This window comes from Pimephales promelas, chromosome 5 (genome assembly GCF_988280905.1).
Source record: "Pimephales promelas chromosome 5, fPimPro1.hap1.1, whole genome shotgun sequence".
NCBI lineage: Eukaryota > Metazoa > Chordata > Actinopteri > Cypriniformes > Leuciscidae > Pimephales > Pimephales promelas.
The window spans coordinates 25,010,859-25,028,097 of NC_142773.1; the positions used below are offsets into that span (position 1 = coordinate 25,010,859).

A 17,239-nucleotide genomic window follows, 5' to 3' on the forward strand; every position below is an offset into this window, starting at 1 on the left:
AGAGAAACAAACTATCAGTCCATTAAAATGAAACTAAACGCGGTAACACATACGGGTACTCATGCTTCATACTTAACTAATGCACAGATAATCATGAGTTAATGCAACGCATTCTCACCCCAAGGCGTCACCTTTGACCATGCTTCAATATTTGACGTTTTAGGCGCCCTTTAGCGTCACTTACATGACGCGATCCTACGGCGTCATCTAACTGACGCTAAAGGAAAGCGTCTGTTAGAGGACGCGGTTAGGTTTAGGTGTGGGGTGGGGGTAGGGTACACGCGATCCTAGGGCGTCATCTAACTGACGCTAAAGGGCGCCTAAAGCGTCAGATATTGAAGCATGTCCAAATGCTTCCCAAGGCGTCAGTTAGGTGACGCCTTGGGAGTGAGAATGGGCTGGTTAATATGACTCATGAAGACCTAAACCATTAATTAATTATTACTGCATCAGCAACTAATAAAGACTCTAAAATAGATTAAGTAATAAATGAGTTGCTATTAATTAAAATGTGTCATCATGTATTAATTCCTTAATAACATATTACTGTAAATAGTGTAAATGAATGTGTTAATTACCACAATTAGTCAACGCTCTGAACTTCACAACTGCAGTTGCCTGCTTTAATTAATCATTAGCTAATGATTTGCAAATCTATCATTATGTTATGAGTTTACTTGTTGAGGCACATGACTATTAACTTTGTTAAATAATATGTCATTATGGTTATGGGTTTTGTCATCCTCACTAAAGGTCAGTTGGGGTAGTTGCACATGCAGTAAGAGTAATGTCAGAGAGTGTTTGAAGGATGGGTAAGTTGGGCCACACACAAATAAATAAAGTTCAGTGAGCGATTTCAAGCGAATCTCAGCACAACTTCCTTTCAACTGACAATCAAGGATGATGATGATGTGTGTGTGTGACTCTGCTGTGTTTACTGCATGCTTTTGCAAATACACTCCTAAATGAAATGATCCTGATTTGTCTTTGAATTACGTCTAACATTTTTTCAACTATTCCATATCATATTTTGATTTACCCAATTTTTAAATTTGACATTAACTTTATATAATAAACTATATTTAGGCAGGCATTTATTGCTAAAAAAACAAACAAACAAGTGATCAGTATGCTATTAAAACACATGCATTGAATGTATTTGCTTATAACTATACATTAACTATGATATGAGCAAAAATAAAACTCATTTCTGTCAAATAATGCACTCGCTATAATATACTGTATAAACCTATTGAGAACCAGAAGAGGGCGATATACACTCATCATTCAGTGCTTCAAAGCAGGGTTGATATATCTTAAACTAAAACTAAAATCATAAAACACATTTTTGTTACTTGAAACTAAATAAACGTCAACTGAAGAAAAAAAAAATCAGCTACCTTTGCCATTCCCCATGAGCATTAGGTTATTATTAATATTATTTAAATATCCCTAAAATAAAAAGAAGAATAGATTGTGACCAAAACACTACATGTTGAAACTAAATGAGATTTCTAGATGTTTCATACCAAATATTGATCACGGAGTTCATATCAGTGCTGTGTTCTCATTCTGTGTGGTTACACTGACTGTAGGAGGAGCTCGTGTGGGTTTGAGTAAAAGCAAAGTGATCATTAAACTTCTCACAGAGCAAACATGATGATTCTTTGCACTCTTCTTCTGGTATTGCTGATAAAAAGTAAGTGAAGTTTATTCATGATATTTTTAGATATACTTTAGTTTAATGCTGCAACGTTAATGATACAAATTCAGTTTGATGAAATGTTTTATATGTTACGGTTTCAGGTGACACAATTGCACAGTCAATAACACCACAGACAAACAGGACACTTGCATCTGTGGGACAAAAAGCCATTCTATCCTGCAAATATGAAGGAACCATAACTAATTTGCACTGGTATCGCCAATATTCCAGATCCAAACCAGAGTTCTTGGCTTGGATTTACCCACATGGAACCACAAGTGACCCTCTTCCTCCTCGCATTTTACCAAAAGTGGACAAAAATCTTGTGAGCCTGGAGATCTTTGATGCTGAAGTGTCAGACTCTGCACTGTATTACTGCGCACTGACGCCCACAGTCACAGGAAACTCATCTACACTGTACAAAAACTTCCTATCCTCAACAATAAATTATGTGCCCAATAAATTAATCCGTCCTGCACTAACTGATGAAAAACAAATTAAGTACTGATTACATATTTACATTATTTAAACACTATATGTATATAATATAATTAGAACACTATAACAATAAAAGATACATGCAAATAATTTCTACCATTTATTTTTCAGATCTTTCCCAATCCCAACATAGTAAAATATAACATACTGTAGATGTTACTATTTTCAGTTACCACACCCAAAATTCAGGGTTTATGCCAATGGTCACAAGAGTGATGAGTTCATATAATTATTTTAGCTTTAATTGTGTTTATCCTAGTACGTGTTGTCTGTCTTAGGCAGATAAAAACACAGTGCTCATACCTTTCCATTAGAGGCTGTTGAGATGGAGAGATCTGGTTACACCACATTTGAGTGAACCTTACATTATAAAATATATATAAAACCTACATTTTTCACTTCACTCAGAAGTGAAATGAGTTCCTATTAAATGTTGCCATGGCCATTTTATGGAAAAAAATTCATTAAAAATTCCTAGTAAAAACATTCAAAATCATTTTCCCTTTGTGTTGTCTTGTTCCCTTGCCCCGTCCCCTTGTTATCCTCGTTTTGTCCTTATAACCTAATCTGTTGTCATTATTAGTTTCTCCCTATTTTTATCCCCTTGTGTTTGCTGTCCTGTGACGGTCTCTGTCAAGTCGTGACTCATGAAGCTTTGTCAAGTCTAAGTTAGTTAGTCGCGGACGAGGAGCTCTCAGCTTCTGGAAAATGCCACTGATATTGATCCTCGTTTTAATTCTCCTTTTGTCCTAAAGTCTGCTTGCCATTGTCCATAATGTTTGAACGAAACAACAACAGCGTGCAGATAGAAGTTATGCACTACATAATCCACATCTGTCGCCATGGTTAAAAAAACAGGGATAACGCGGATATTACATCATTGACAAAAACCAGGGATAACGCGGATATTATGTCATTGACAGGCGACAAGTGAACAGGAACAGGCACTTTTTTTAATGGAAGTACACAATTAAAAGAAATATATACTGTGCAAGTGGTTTTGGGATATTTTGATACACAATTCTTACATATTGTACCTTTAAAGGGACTTCTTAGATAGATCTTACACTTACAATTAGATCTTACACATCATACACAAAAAATTTAAATCTAACTTTTCTATTCTCTTTAAACATTAAGGGTATTCAGTATGTTACATGAATAAGGGTGTTTATCCAAATGCACACTATATTATAAATGATGCTTATTCCTGTCACTTTGTACAGCCCGTCTGAAGTGTAGATTATCAATAACTTCAATGTTGACACGGGGAACAAAATGTTAAATATCATGCTCTGTCATAGGCTACATGAATGATGAATGAAAAACTAAACTAAAATCTTTTTTAAATAACATCCTGAAGAGGGCAGTGTAGACACTTAAAGTCTATTTGAATTTCTTTTCTTTTTTTATGTTTACTGTAATCTCCCCTCCCGGCTATATACCATCATTGTTCTTGCTGACACAACTGGTTGAATGATTCATCTTTTTCTCCTGTTTCAGTCACCTCATAAAAAATAATGATAACTCGTAGATTGTTCACGTTGTTCATCTTTGCATCGGTTTATCATGGTAAGTGGGGGGTTTCCTAATTACTTCATACAGTTTTATACCTTATTACAGGTTACAATTGTTACAGTTTATAAGTACATTTTTTAAATTTCTTTACAGAGTGTTGTGGAGAAGAGAGTGTTTATCAGCCAGAAAAGCACATCGCTGAATTTGAAGGAAGATCAGTAAAAATACAATGCAAATATAAAACAGCTTCATCACAACCAGATCTTTTCTGGTACATCCAGAGAGCAAATGACCTTCCTAAATACTTCTTGAGGAGAAACAAATATGGAGGAGAAGATACTGACCCTCAGTTTCAGGAGAGATTTCACTCTAAAGTGTCATCAGAATCTGTTGATCTGTCAATCCAGGATGTGAGAGTGTCTGACTCTGCTGTGTATTACTGTGCTCTGAGGCCCACTGTGACTCAAACACACTCAACACTCATACAAAAAACAGAGGAAGTGCTCAATTATATGCCAAAGTGCAAATACACATGCTGTTGAATTCTGTCGACAATATGAACACTGTATATATATATATATATATATATATATATATTATTATTATTATTATTATTATTATTATTATTATTATTTTGTGCTGTGCAAATTGCATTTCATGCACTCTTCCCTATACATTTTAGTAGCCGTGCTAAAAAACATCTTATTTTTCTTTGAACCTGCATAAAAACGATTATTTTTTGACCTGCATGAAATATAAAATAGACTCAATTGGTCAATAAACTCAATAAACTCAATTGGTTTTAAATTGTGCGTAAAGGTGATTTTTTTTTTTTTTTTTTTAGACAGAGGATGAAAGAGGAGGAGTTTAACATCTCAGATGATCTTGTTACATTTGCTAGACTGTCACAAAGCTCAGTCCTGCTAGTGAACACACACACACACACACACACACACACACACACGTACAATGATACTTCATTCAGTCATTCTGCTCTCTGCCTTGGCATGTAAGTACATTTGTCCATGTTTTGTGTGCATTTGCATTTCTAATTTTAGAATATACACAAAATATTTTGTCAAATTATTTTCTCATCTTAATTTTTTTTTTTCAATTTTAATTTTTTACAATTTAAATATTTACTACATCCTATTTTTTAAATGACAAAAGTCAAATTAAAATTTAATTGAATTGATTCAATTCACAGTAAAATCCATCAACATCAAAACTAAAACTATTTGAAAATTAAAATGCTCTTTTGTTCTTTTACAGGTGTGAGTTTTGGAGATGAAATCACACCAGATCGCAGTGAAGAGTTTGCTGCAGCGTCTTCAACTGTTACATTATCCTGCAGTTATTCCTCTGCATATTCACTTCTATGGTACCGTCAGTCTCCCGGATCAGCTCCTCAATTCCTTGTGCTCATAATAGAGGGTGTCAAAGAGAGTAAGACATCTGAGGTAGATCCCAGATTCTCTACTAAGACTACAAAAGAGATCAAACGTGTGGATCTGGAGATCTCCTCTGCTGAAGTGACAGACTCTGCTGTGTATTACTGTGCTCTGAGGCCCACAGTCACAGGAAACACTAGAACACTGTACAAAAACCTGACACAACTGAAGGTGTACAACTAATTCTTTTCCATAAGTCTGAATAAATGGTAGATTATCATTTCATACTACAGTATATTACTATATAAGGATGAAAACTATCAGCAGTGATATGAGTATGATAGATTATGACTTTTTTTATTTATTTACTAAACACAATTTGTATACACTGCAATCCTAGGATGTTCTCCAAACCACTGACTAGTTGCTGTTTTAAAAACAATTTAATTTGCTTTTTTGTGTCTAAGCTGTAGTGAGCTGGTGACTGAACAGGGCCATAAAATGAATACCTGATTTATAGATCTACAGTATAACAACCAAAGCTTGAGGAATGAATTTAGATAACATTCGGTTTGACTTTGTTCTGAGCCTTTTGTACAAGTTAGTAAGTAACCACAAGAGGGAGCTATGCACGATATCTCACGACCAATTTGTACAAATTCGTACAAGTGAGCAAAATGTGACTGATTCGTATGAATTCGTAAGACCTCACTCGTACAAATTCGTACGATTTGTTCGCAGTCAATTAGACCATTGCAGAACAATGTGCAACAGAGGGGAAGCTAGTAAATGTCTCATGTAAACATATGGCAGTGCAAAAAGTCAGCATGGGTTGGTATCGACAATATCCTCTAGACCTGAAGTTGAGCTCTTCACTCAACACATCATCACTGTACAAAAAAATCTAGAAGGAGAAAGAACATTATATCTCTCTTTTGTCATAGCCTCATGTGTGTTTGCAGACTGAGCCTTTACTTTTCTTAACTTTTCTTCTAATTTAAAAATAGTTCTAGAAATAATGTAAAAACATTTCAAGAAAGATATTTTTACATAAATATGATCACTCATACATACATATGATAAGTGCTCTTACATGGTCAAATTATATAAGTTTGCATTGGTTGACCATTTCATTTCACGTCTCGCTTCCTTTTTAATCACTTCTACAACAGTTCTTAAAAAGATTATTTGTGTCAAAAATATGAAAAGAAAATTTTAGTTTTAGTCTTTTTAAAAGAAAGCTTCAATAACTTAAAATTAATGTTTTTTAAAAAAAATTAATAAAATTATTCCTACTATCTAACATCTAAAAATCTATAAATCTTGAGAACAGCTTTAAGATGGATGCATACAAATGCATTATCGTTACAGTAGTCTTTTTAGAGTGTAAAAATACAGATAAGCAAGTCCTCTATGATTCATGAATGTATGTTTTCAGCCAGAAGAGGGTGTTCTTTTCATTTCTGTTGGCCTTTATGTACACAAAGAGCTAAGACTCATCATGGAAGATCAAATCCTGCCACAGGGTGGAGCTCCAGACTTAAATCAGTGAGTGAAGAACAAGAGTTTGTCATTTCATTTCATCATGCTGCTCTGTGCACTTGTAATATTTTCAATCCTTGCAGGTAAGATTTGTTTATTTATCACCACCTCTTTTTATTTAAACATGTTAATATTACATTTATCCGATCTCAATAGTGAATTCAGTATGTTTTGTTCTTCTTCAGGAGACTCTCTTGGAGATCAAATAACATCTCATGGTCCTGAAAAAGAAGCTCAGGATGGTAACAGTGTTACTCTCTCCTGTAACTACAGTGGTACTGTTTACAATCTACTGTGGTATCGTCAGTATCAGATATCCAAACCAGAACTCCTTCTCTACATGACTGAATCTGGAGATCCAGTTAAAGCAGATCCATCAGCCCACTGGTTTTCTGCTAAAGTTGACAAACACAGAAAGCTCATGGAACTGGAAATCAGCCCTGCTAAAGTAACAGACTCTGCACAGTATTATTGTGCCCTGCAGCCCACAGTGACAGGAAACCTGTTTCCTCAGTACATAATCTTCCTGCATATTAGCCTTGCTTTTCATTGATGCTTAACAAGCACATGTATTCTGTGTGTTGTGTCTGTGACTGAATCCACTATCAGTAACACAGGGATCTATGAATAATTCCACAAGAACATAACACATATTTCCATTACGAATACACACACAAACTTAATGTGGTATACAAGAAGCGTTCAGAAGAGGCTTGATACACTTACTGATTAAATTCAAACTACATAAATAGTTAAATCCACCAAAGTTAGTGCCATAGTCCACCTCATCTGCATATCAGTCATATGCATAACAAACGCGTGAATCTGGAGATCTCCTCTGTGGCTGTATCTAACTCTGCTGTGTTTTATTGACCACAGTGACAGAGAAGCCTGCAACACAGGCACATATAGAAACACAAAAACGTTTCAAATGTTTTGATTAATCTATATGAAATACTTGTAGGCTCCTGTAGCATTTTTCTCCAGTGGTTTGACGCCAAACTCCTTCGAAGGTTTGACGCCAAACTCCATCGAAAAATATTTTATTTTTATTATGTATGCTTTTTTTAATACCTCAAATTTATTGTGGTGCTACAAGGAATATTTGTTCAAAATAATCACTAAAAATGGTGCGGGGAAAAAGATATGGCGCTGACGGCCACTTAGATTAAGCCATAAGTAGTCCTTTGTTCAATTAGGACATTTAAGAAGCTTTTATAAACGTGACTCAGAAAAAGAAACCACATTACTGGTGCATCTTGACACAAAACAATGGCACTGACATATTTTAATATTTTTTAATATATGTCAGTGCAAGTTGCTTTCAGTTAAAACAGCTCAAACATGCATTTTAGTCTGGGATTAGCTTAAGTCTGTGAAACCCTAGGGGGATTATTTTGCGTGTGCGAATCAAAAACATATTTGAGAGAGAAATGTTTCCAACGTTTAATGTTTCCACACTGTAAAAAATATTTTAAAGATTTATCACAACATTTTTTCTTTTGTCAAATCAACTTAAATAATTTATTTAGATCAGATAACTTATTATTTTGAGTTTCTGATGATTAAATTAATCTCCTTCATTGTATTAACTCACTTTTTTTCATTTCAATCAACTTAAAACTTTAAGGCAACGAAGTTACTCAATTTTTTAAGTTAAAGCAACAATATTTTTTTAAAATTCAAAGGAAGTATTACAGTCTTTGGCCTTTTCTTGAATACACACTTCCAGAGACTTTGAACATGAACTGGTTTAGGCATAAAGACTCCATAATAGAAGTAAATCATATTGCCAGAAGGCGGAGCTTGATATCATGATCTAGAAGCATTTTCATCTGAAGGAGGTTGTCACAATTCAAAGGCATCCAGTCTGAATGATACTCAAGTCTTTCCGATTCTTCTTCAGATATCTGCAATCATGATTATTTTTACTCTCCTCAGCTTTTTGTGGACGTTTATTGGTTAGATAAATATTATTTACTACCACTTTTTACGGTTTAGTAACTGTTTGATTGATCTAATTAGGCTTTTATTTCCATTTATAGGCCACACAGAGGCAGATGCAATAAAACCATTGTCAGAGGATGAAAATAGACTTGTTGGTGACGCTGTTACTCTGTCCTGCAGTTACAAAGACTATACGAGTACTGTACAGAATTTACAATGGTACAGACAATATCCCAGATCCAAACCGGAGTTCCTTCTTTACATCTTCCCAAGTGGAGTTATGAGTGAAGATAGACCAGACAGATTTTCTGCTAAAGTTCATCAAGATATTAAACAAGTGGATCTGGAGATCTCCTCTGCTGAAGTGTCAGACTCTGCCATGTATTACTGTGCTCTGAGGCCCACAGTCACAGGAAATCTAACAGCGTCATACAAAAACCTCACATGCCATCATAAGATAAAGCTCTAAACACTTACTTCATCTGCTCTTAAATGCAAATGCATTATTGCCACATTAGTCTCTTCTTTTGCTGAACCAAGTCATAACGTCTATATTCACAGTCAAAGGTTCACATCTCCCATATGACCGAAATTGTGCAGAAAACAGTTTTGCCAGAAGATAGCGCAGAAGTGAGACAGAAGAGAAGCTGTCTTTTCATTTTGTGTGCACTAAGGAATGCTTATTGGTATTGCACTAAGGAATAATGAGTCACCTCACAGACAAATTTAGCTCATACATAAACAAAGAGGAACAAAAAATAATGAAATTAAATGGAGCATATCTTTAATTACAAAAAGTTTAAAATCCATGTTTGCAATACTTGCACTTGACCATAAGAGGGCAGCAGTTACTCAATATTACCTTGAACAATACATAACCTTCCATGGGGGTCCACAAGCTCCTCCTTGGACAAACATTATACAGTAATAGCAAAAGGAAAGCTCTCATATTCACTGATTTATTTGGACTTCAGCAGACACAGTCATGTCACGCATGTTGAAGAATGTATTTCTCTTCGCACTATTTATTTTTGGTATGAATATTCATTTAATGCAGCTACACATTCATTATTGCTTTCAGTTTGTATTGTACTATTTTTACTTTTTTTTCACTTTTGCAGGGTGCATATCAGAGGACTCAGTTGATCAGCCAGACAAACATTTGACTGAAACTGAAGGAAGATCTGTGACATTACAGTGTAAATATAAAACAGATTCAGTACAAGAAAATATATTCTGGTATATCCAGAGAGCAAACGACTTTCCTAAATACATCCTGAGGAGAAGCAAATATGGAGGAGAAAATGGCACTGAGTTCCAGGAGAGATTTCACTCTGAACTTTCATCAAACTCAGTTCCTCTGATGATCAAGGATGTGAGTGTGTCTGACTCTGCTGTGTATTACTGTGCTCTGAAGCCCACTGTGACAAAACTCAAGTCAAACCACATACAAAAACACATGAGCTGAATCTCAGCCAAGACAGTTTAACATCCTCTTCAGATTATGAAATGGTGCTTTTGAAGAATCAATTTATATATAAATTTTCTATAAGAAATAGTATAAATTTGCACACAGAGAGGGAGTCAGGTCAGACGAGCGGTGATAGGGCAAGTGTAGAATGACTAACGCCTGTGTCTCATTGCAGTTATCCGCATGGAGAGATGTAAGGCCGCTGACTATATGGGTAAGAGGGAGAGAGACTACAGCAAACTAGTGTGTGCAGTCTGTATTGCTGGAGGAAAAAAAAAACCCAGAGAACTATTGTTTGAGTGAAGCACAAGTGTTGTTTTTGTTGATTTATTAAAGAGTGTTCAATAACAGAATTTACGAGTTCGCCACAGCCAACCCTGTCTTCTTATTCCTTACAAAAGAAACTCATCACAAACATATTCCAAAATCACACATAAACACATTAATAACACATAGAAAACAAGATAAAACACTGATGAGAGTGATCTTCTGTTCCCCATGTGTGAATTGCTCAGAGAGGAGGGACTCAGAGGTCACAGATCTGACATGATCTCATCGACGTGTCTGAAACGATTCAGTCTGACTCTTCTCGAAGTGAACACTTGCACAATGAATCTTCTTTCAGTTATTCTGTTCTGTGCTTCAACTGGTATGTTATCTTTTAATTATTATATGTATATATATATATATATATATATATATATATATATATATATATATATATATATATATATTTTATTTAAAACCTCTCACTAAAAATATACAAATGTATATTTTCTGTTCCAGCTGCTGTATTTGGAAATGCCATCAAACCAAACAAAACCGATGTTTTTGCTCAGGAGGGCTCAAGTGTTACATTATCCTGTAGTTTTTCTGCCTCTGGAGGTCAAGATTATCTCCTCTGGTATCGTCAATATGGAAGATCAAAACCTGAATTTCTTGTACTCACATACAGTAGAGCAAAAGATGCTGAGGTGTCCGATGTAGATCCAAGATTCACTGTTAAAATTACAAGAGGGGAACATGTGGATCTGGAGATCTCCTCTGCTACAGTGTCAGACTCTGCTGTGTATTACTGTGCTCTGAGGCCCACAGTCACAGGAAACACAAGAACACTGTACAAAAACCTGTAACAATGAGAGAAACACAGAGATAGTAAACAGAAAGCTAGAATAAAAATATGAATCTACTTCAAAAATGTTTACAATGAGAATATGAATCCAACATCAAATTAATGTGTATTTGTGTGGCAGTATGAAAGATAAATTATATTAAAACCACACAATGAGGTCCTTTTGTCATATGAGATGGTAGTATTTCAGCTTTGCAATACTTCCAAGTAACCATAAGAGGGCAGTAGTTACTCACCTTTGATTATAGAAACTTCCATGGGCGTCCACAAGCAACTCCTCCTTAGACCAACATTATAATAGCAAAAGCAAAGCTCCCATATTCACTAATGTATTTGGACTTCAAGATGTCTTCAGCAGACACAGTCATGTCACACATGTTGAAGAATATATTTCTCTTCACGCTATTAATCTTTGGTATGAATCTTCGTTTAATACAGCAACACATTCATTAAATTGCTTACATTTTGTATTGTATTGTTCATTAAAAAAATTCTTAAACTTTTGCAGGATGCAGATCAGAGGACTCAGTTGATCAGCCAGACAAACATTTGACTGAAACTGAAGGAAGATCTGTGACATTACAGTGTAAATATAAAACAGAATCTGTACAAGAAGATTTATTCTGGTATATCCAGAGAGCAAACGACTTTCCTAAATACATCCTGAGGAGAAGCAAATATGGAGGAGAAAATGGCACTGAGTTTCAGGAGAGATTTCACTCTGAACTTTCATCAAACTCAGTTCCTCTGATGATCAAGGATGTGAGTGTGTCTGACTCTGCTGTGTATTACTGTGCTCTGAGGCCCACTGTGACAAAATTGAAGTCAAACCACATACAAAAACTCTGAGGCATAAACGTGTGTCTGATTTTTTTTTTTTTTTTTTACAATAAGCATTCCTGAAATGTAAAAGCTATGAAATTAACTAAAATCAATCAATTTAAAATAATGTATCAATCAATCTAAAAAACTTATCCTTTGTAGGGCCATGGCAAGGATGTGTTACTTTAATGTTATCTATATTCTATATATTATATTTTACTATATCTAGATTAATTATGCAATAGGGTTCAGATGTTACAATATCCTGTAGTTTTTCCTCCACCGGATTTACAGATAAAGAGTGAAGATATGAAATGTCCTAGGCTGAACATCACTTTTGGCCATTGCTCTAGTGCAGGTACATATATGCCACAGGTTTCACACACATTCACATAAATATACTGCTGTTTCAAATTTTATATAATAAAAGAAGATATGGTCATTCTACAATATTATGTTATGCATATGCATATTATGCAGCATTAACTGTATTGAAAAAATTAAGTACTTTAAAACAATATAGTCTTAATAAACTAAGAACATAGGTATAATATTTCGGTGTACAGTGTGTTTCACTGGCCGTTAGAATTTATTGTGGCACTTGTTGAGTAGACTTTTTTTGAACATTAATGTTTTTTTGGAGAAACACTCCATTGCATACACTATGCACCATCATGGTCATTACTATCATGTTTGCACACATTCAGACAACGGGACTCATCAAAACAGTTTATAACATTCTTCTCATGTTGTGCGTTATATTCAAAATTCAGTAATATTTAAAACAAAATCATAAACAGCAGCAGGAAGTTCAGTGAGGAGGAAGTTCCTGTGTGTGTTTCTGTGTGATCTTCCGTTACTTACAGCTCAGAGAACTGAGAGCCTCAACAGAGAACTGAACTGATCTGATTCAACATGGACAGATGCCTCATACTTATTCTCATTGTGGGAACAGGTGCATTATTTATTAAATGATTAATGAAATGCTGTACATCAATATTAACTTTGTTTTTTATTCCCAAACCAAAAAGGCTACATTTATATTAACTTATTCATTTGTATTCTTGTGAAACATGATTTGAAATGTGTTTGCAATATTATTTTGTAAACCTTGCTTTCAGAAATCTCTATATTTTACTTTTATTGTTGACAGGTTTGGTGTCTGGAGACAACATTGAGCCAGATAAAGGGACAGAAAAAAACTCGAAAGAAACAGAAAATGTCAAGCTGAGCTGCTCATATAATACAAATAGTGAATATGTTTGGCTTTACTGGTACAGACAGTATCCAAACAGAGAACCGCAGTATTTATTAGTAAAAAATGCACGATCAGCGGGTGATTATGCACACACCTCTGATCCTCGGTTTCAGTTGACTACATCATCACGCACGTCCACTGAACTCACTATTACTGATGTACGTCTGTCAGATTCAGCTCTCTATTATTGTGCTCTGAGAGATGTAGCCCAGTGACACAAAACATGAAATATGTCGTACAAAAACCTGAAGCTATTTTCACTTTGAACCGATCTAGTGAAAACCACAATCAAAACCACAATCTATCCAGCCCCAAATATAATAAAATATGTGGTAACACCTGTGTGAGTTGTTAAAAAACTTCAGGGAAACATTACACAATATATCAAGTTCCATGTGGTTCCTTAAGCACGTTCTTAAAATAATTGCTTAAAAATAGGGAGCCAGCAGAGAGAGATCAGTTAAGCCTACGATTTGTTGTAGGGGTGCGGAGATATTAGGACTGTATTTCTTTAAGTGACTGTGTCTCTCAGCACCACTCCTATTGAGCTACTGTCTCTCCAACAACATCTAACCAATTGTTAGGTCTGTTGGGTTTATTTTACTATATATACACTATATAGATCTTCTTCTGACAAGCCAATGTCAATGCTCAAATCTAGTTCTCAAAAAACAAAGCCACATACAGTATATGTAGCTAAATGCATGTAATAATCACTTTAAAAAAGTACTAGGCTTTGCTATTAAAGTAAGTTTACGTTTATTAATTTAAGACATTTTTATCTAAATGGGCTTTATGCCCAGCTGCACTACTTCCTGAACTTCAGCCAGCTCCTTGTTTCCTGTCTGCCATTATTGGCCAAATTGATTAATTCAGGTGTACCTGACCTCAGTAGTCATGGCAACAATAATCAGACACACCTGAATTAATCAATTTGGCCAATAATGGCAGACAGGAAACAAGGAGCTGGCTGAAGTTCAGGAAGTAGTGCAGCTGGGCATAAAGCCAATTGTAGAGAACTGCGTGCTCTTTAGTTTTGCTGTAGCAGTTTGTGGAGGGTCCTTTATTATTTCATCATGACAAAATACCCCTGTGCACAGAGTCCTTGTCAGCTGCATCCTAACAGCGGATGAAAGAGGTAGAAGAAAAAGATAGACAAATACATAGTCAGATGATTCTGTTGTCGAATAGCCTACTCAAAGTCATATGCTGCATTCATGCCAAGTCGTATTACTGTAATTCCTAGATGACAAAATTAATGTTCTTTGACTGGGAAATTTATCATCATCTAAATTATCTAAATTAATCATCAGCAGTACACCCTGTCATGTCATACCCTATGTCATACAAGGTCATGTGGTAAAAGTAGGAGCTCTCAGAAAGTTCTCAGTTTACAGGTTGCAATTATTTACGAGTTCTACGAGAGCACTTTTTTACAAGCTGGAATCTCATAATAATGGTCAATACAACATGGTGTGAATGCACCTATACCTGGTTTACTGTAGAAAGAGCTGGCCATTACCATCAGGCTGATGTCAAAGCTTGTCGTTGACAACTTTTCTGTGAGGAGCAAACATTAAAGTTATAGTCTTTATAATGGCACCTGACTTTATGGTTTAAATGTAATTGTGCACTTTGCAGTATGCAGATTATGAATACACTAATCAGCCTCAGAACAAGTCTCAGTAAAACCAAATGACACACTGCTAATCTTGAGTTTTGGTGTGAATGGCAGGATAAGTTGAAAATTATGCATAAAGTGATTTAAATGTGCATACATTTCAGATGTAAACAAGGAAATGTACAACTTACAGTATATGTTTGAGCCCTCTTTTTTATGAGGGCAATGCGCAGGTTCAAAGCATCTCTTCTTGTCCTGCAACACAAAACAAGTTAGTCTTGTCGTTAAGAGGGCTATGGACTTAGATAAAAAGTAGTACATCCATATGTTTTTGTATTCAACCCATTAATTGAGTTTAAGTTTAACTTACTCAAATAAAATGTGTTTGTTAAAAGTTTTGCACTCACCACCATATTCGTGCCACGATCCTCACGGTGCGGGGCGCCGGCCAGAGGTTCAAACAGTTACACTCTCAGTAGGCCTATCAATAACAGCGCCTCGAGTGAAAAAGAAACAATAGGAAGGAAGACAAAACAAAAACGTATGTCGAATTCGCCGGTCAGGGGTTCGAGCATGGCGAAACGGACTCTCGAGGAATACGATGAAAAGATAAAAAGGTAAATGTCAGGAAAATGTCCACAGAAATTGCTAAAACTGTTCCAATTTTTCATCAACCGCTCCTTGAATTCACATACACCATGACAAAATGGCGTTACCTGACTCACATAATCAAACCACTTTGTGGAAGGCGTGGTCAAGAGAAAAACTTCATAATTTGAGTCCATCTAACTTACATTTATTCACACATTCAAATTATGTCCACAAATTAGTAGAATACTTATATTTTATTAGTAATGCAATCAACTTAAATACTTGTATTATATTGTTATTAAATTCTTTTTTAGATTTGAATTTAAATCCAGGCTATTCAGTACCAGTTACTACTACATTCATCTTTATTGATACCAACATAAAACCAGTGGATTCCCAGTTTACATGCTCTTTAACTGGATCAAGCAGCAGTGAAAAATAATTTGAGGAAAGATTTCATGCAGATCTCAACAAATCGTTAAGTTCAGTTTCTCTGACAATCCATGTGTGTGTCTGTCTGATGTACTCCACTGTGACTAAACACATAAACATCTTGACAAGAACTAAGAGCTCTGATTTCACATCAGAACATTTTTTCCTACTGTAGAGTAAACCCCTCCAGTGGGTGGAGCAGATTCACACTGTTGAGAGTGTGAGACAGAGTTAAACATTCAAATATTATTTTTGTCATCGCTGTCTGTCTAAAGACATAATGTTTCTCTTTACCTGGATAATAATGCAACTTTGTATGGGTAAGGGAGATTCTTTCAATCAATCTAAACAATATAAAGGCTTATAATTAAATTGTCTAAATATGTTTAATTGTTTGATTAATTAGAGTCATTTTCGTTTTCACAGGAAATTCTTTTGGAGATACAATACAACCATTTTCTACAGAAAAACTTGTTTTTGACGGTGAAAATGTGACTCTCTCCTGTAACTACAGTCTCACTAGTGGCACTAGTGTTACTCTCTATTGGTATCGCCGGTATCTCAGCAGAGCAAAACCAGAATTTTTACTTTTTGTCACAGAATATTCAAGCAAATCTGAGCCTGATCTTCGTCTGTATTCAAAAGCTACAAAAGATATCAAACGTGTGGATCTGGAGATCTCCTCTGCTGAAGTGTCAGACTCTGCTGTGTATTACTGTGCCCTGCAGCCCACAGTCACAGGAAACACTAGAACACTGTACAAAAACCTTTCATAATCTTATTTAGTGAAAGAAGAAAGATACACAAAGACAAAGAAAGCTGTGATTAACACAGCACATAAAGTAGAATGTCTAAATCATTTGATGTAATGAGGCCAATACCATCTACGAGAACCTATAGTACAAACACATTGTGTAGGTTGCTATAACGTGCCACAAGATGGCAGTGTTCTCAGACAATAACTAAATGAACTGCAACAATGAACAACAGAATTGAATTTACAGAACAGAGAGGAGGGACTCAGAGTTCACAGATCTGACATGATCTCATCGTGTCTGAAAGAGTCTGTGGATGAAACGATTCAGTCTGACTCTTCTCGCAGTGAACAATGGATCTTCTGTCATTTATTCTGTTCTGTACCTCAGCAGGTGAGTTTATTTGGTTACTTTGGATATTATTTTTTTAATATATTAATGGGTTTTATTTAAAATCGCTCACAAAAAATGGAACAAATTTTTGTTTGTTTTTCAGCTGCTGTTTTTGGAAATGTCTTCGAGCCAAACAAAACATATGTTGCTTATGAGGAGGGTT

At 35.3% G+C, this 17,239-nt stretch overlaps 1 protein-coding gene, 1 long non-coding RNA gene and 1 gene segment (V, D, J or C); 2 read left to right on the top strand and 1 right to left on the bottom strand.

Annotated features, from left to right (window-relative positions):
- The first annotated feature begins 722 nt into the window (after window positions 1–722).
- On the top strand, window positions 723–5,355 carry LOC120464958 (T cell receptor alpha variable 18-like). The segment is given in 2 exon segments: window positions 723–753; window positions 4,994–5,355. Coding segments are annotated over 2 exon segments (393 nt in total).
- A 584-nt stretch (window positions 5,356–5,939) lies between these two features.
- LOC120465043 (T cell receptor alpha chain MC.7.G5-like) lies at window positions 5,940–9,070 on the top strand. The gene is made up of 3 exons (XM_089131697.1): window positions 5,940–5,943; window positions 6,840–7,167; window positions 8,782–9,070. The coding sequence occupies exons 1-3, from the start codon at window positions 5,940–5,942 to the stop codon at window positions 9,068–9,070; spliced, it is 621 nt and encodes a 206-aa protein (XP_088987823.1).
- A 5,645-nt stretch (window positions 9,071–14,715) lies between these two features.
- Window positions 14,716–15,675, bottom strand: LOC120465012 (uncharacterized). Its single transcript, XR_005618772.2, has 3 exons — window positions 15,313–15,675; window positions 15,097–15,160; window positions 14,716–14,844 (listed from the first exon to the last, which is right to left on the bottom strand). It is a non-coding gene; the product is annotated as an uncharacterized LOC120465012 (long non-coding RNA).
- Window positions 15,676–17,239: the final 1,564 nt, after the last annotated feature.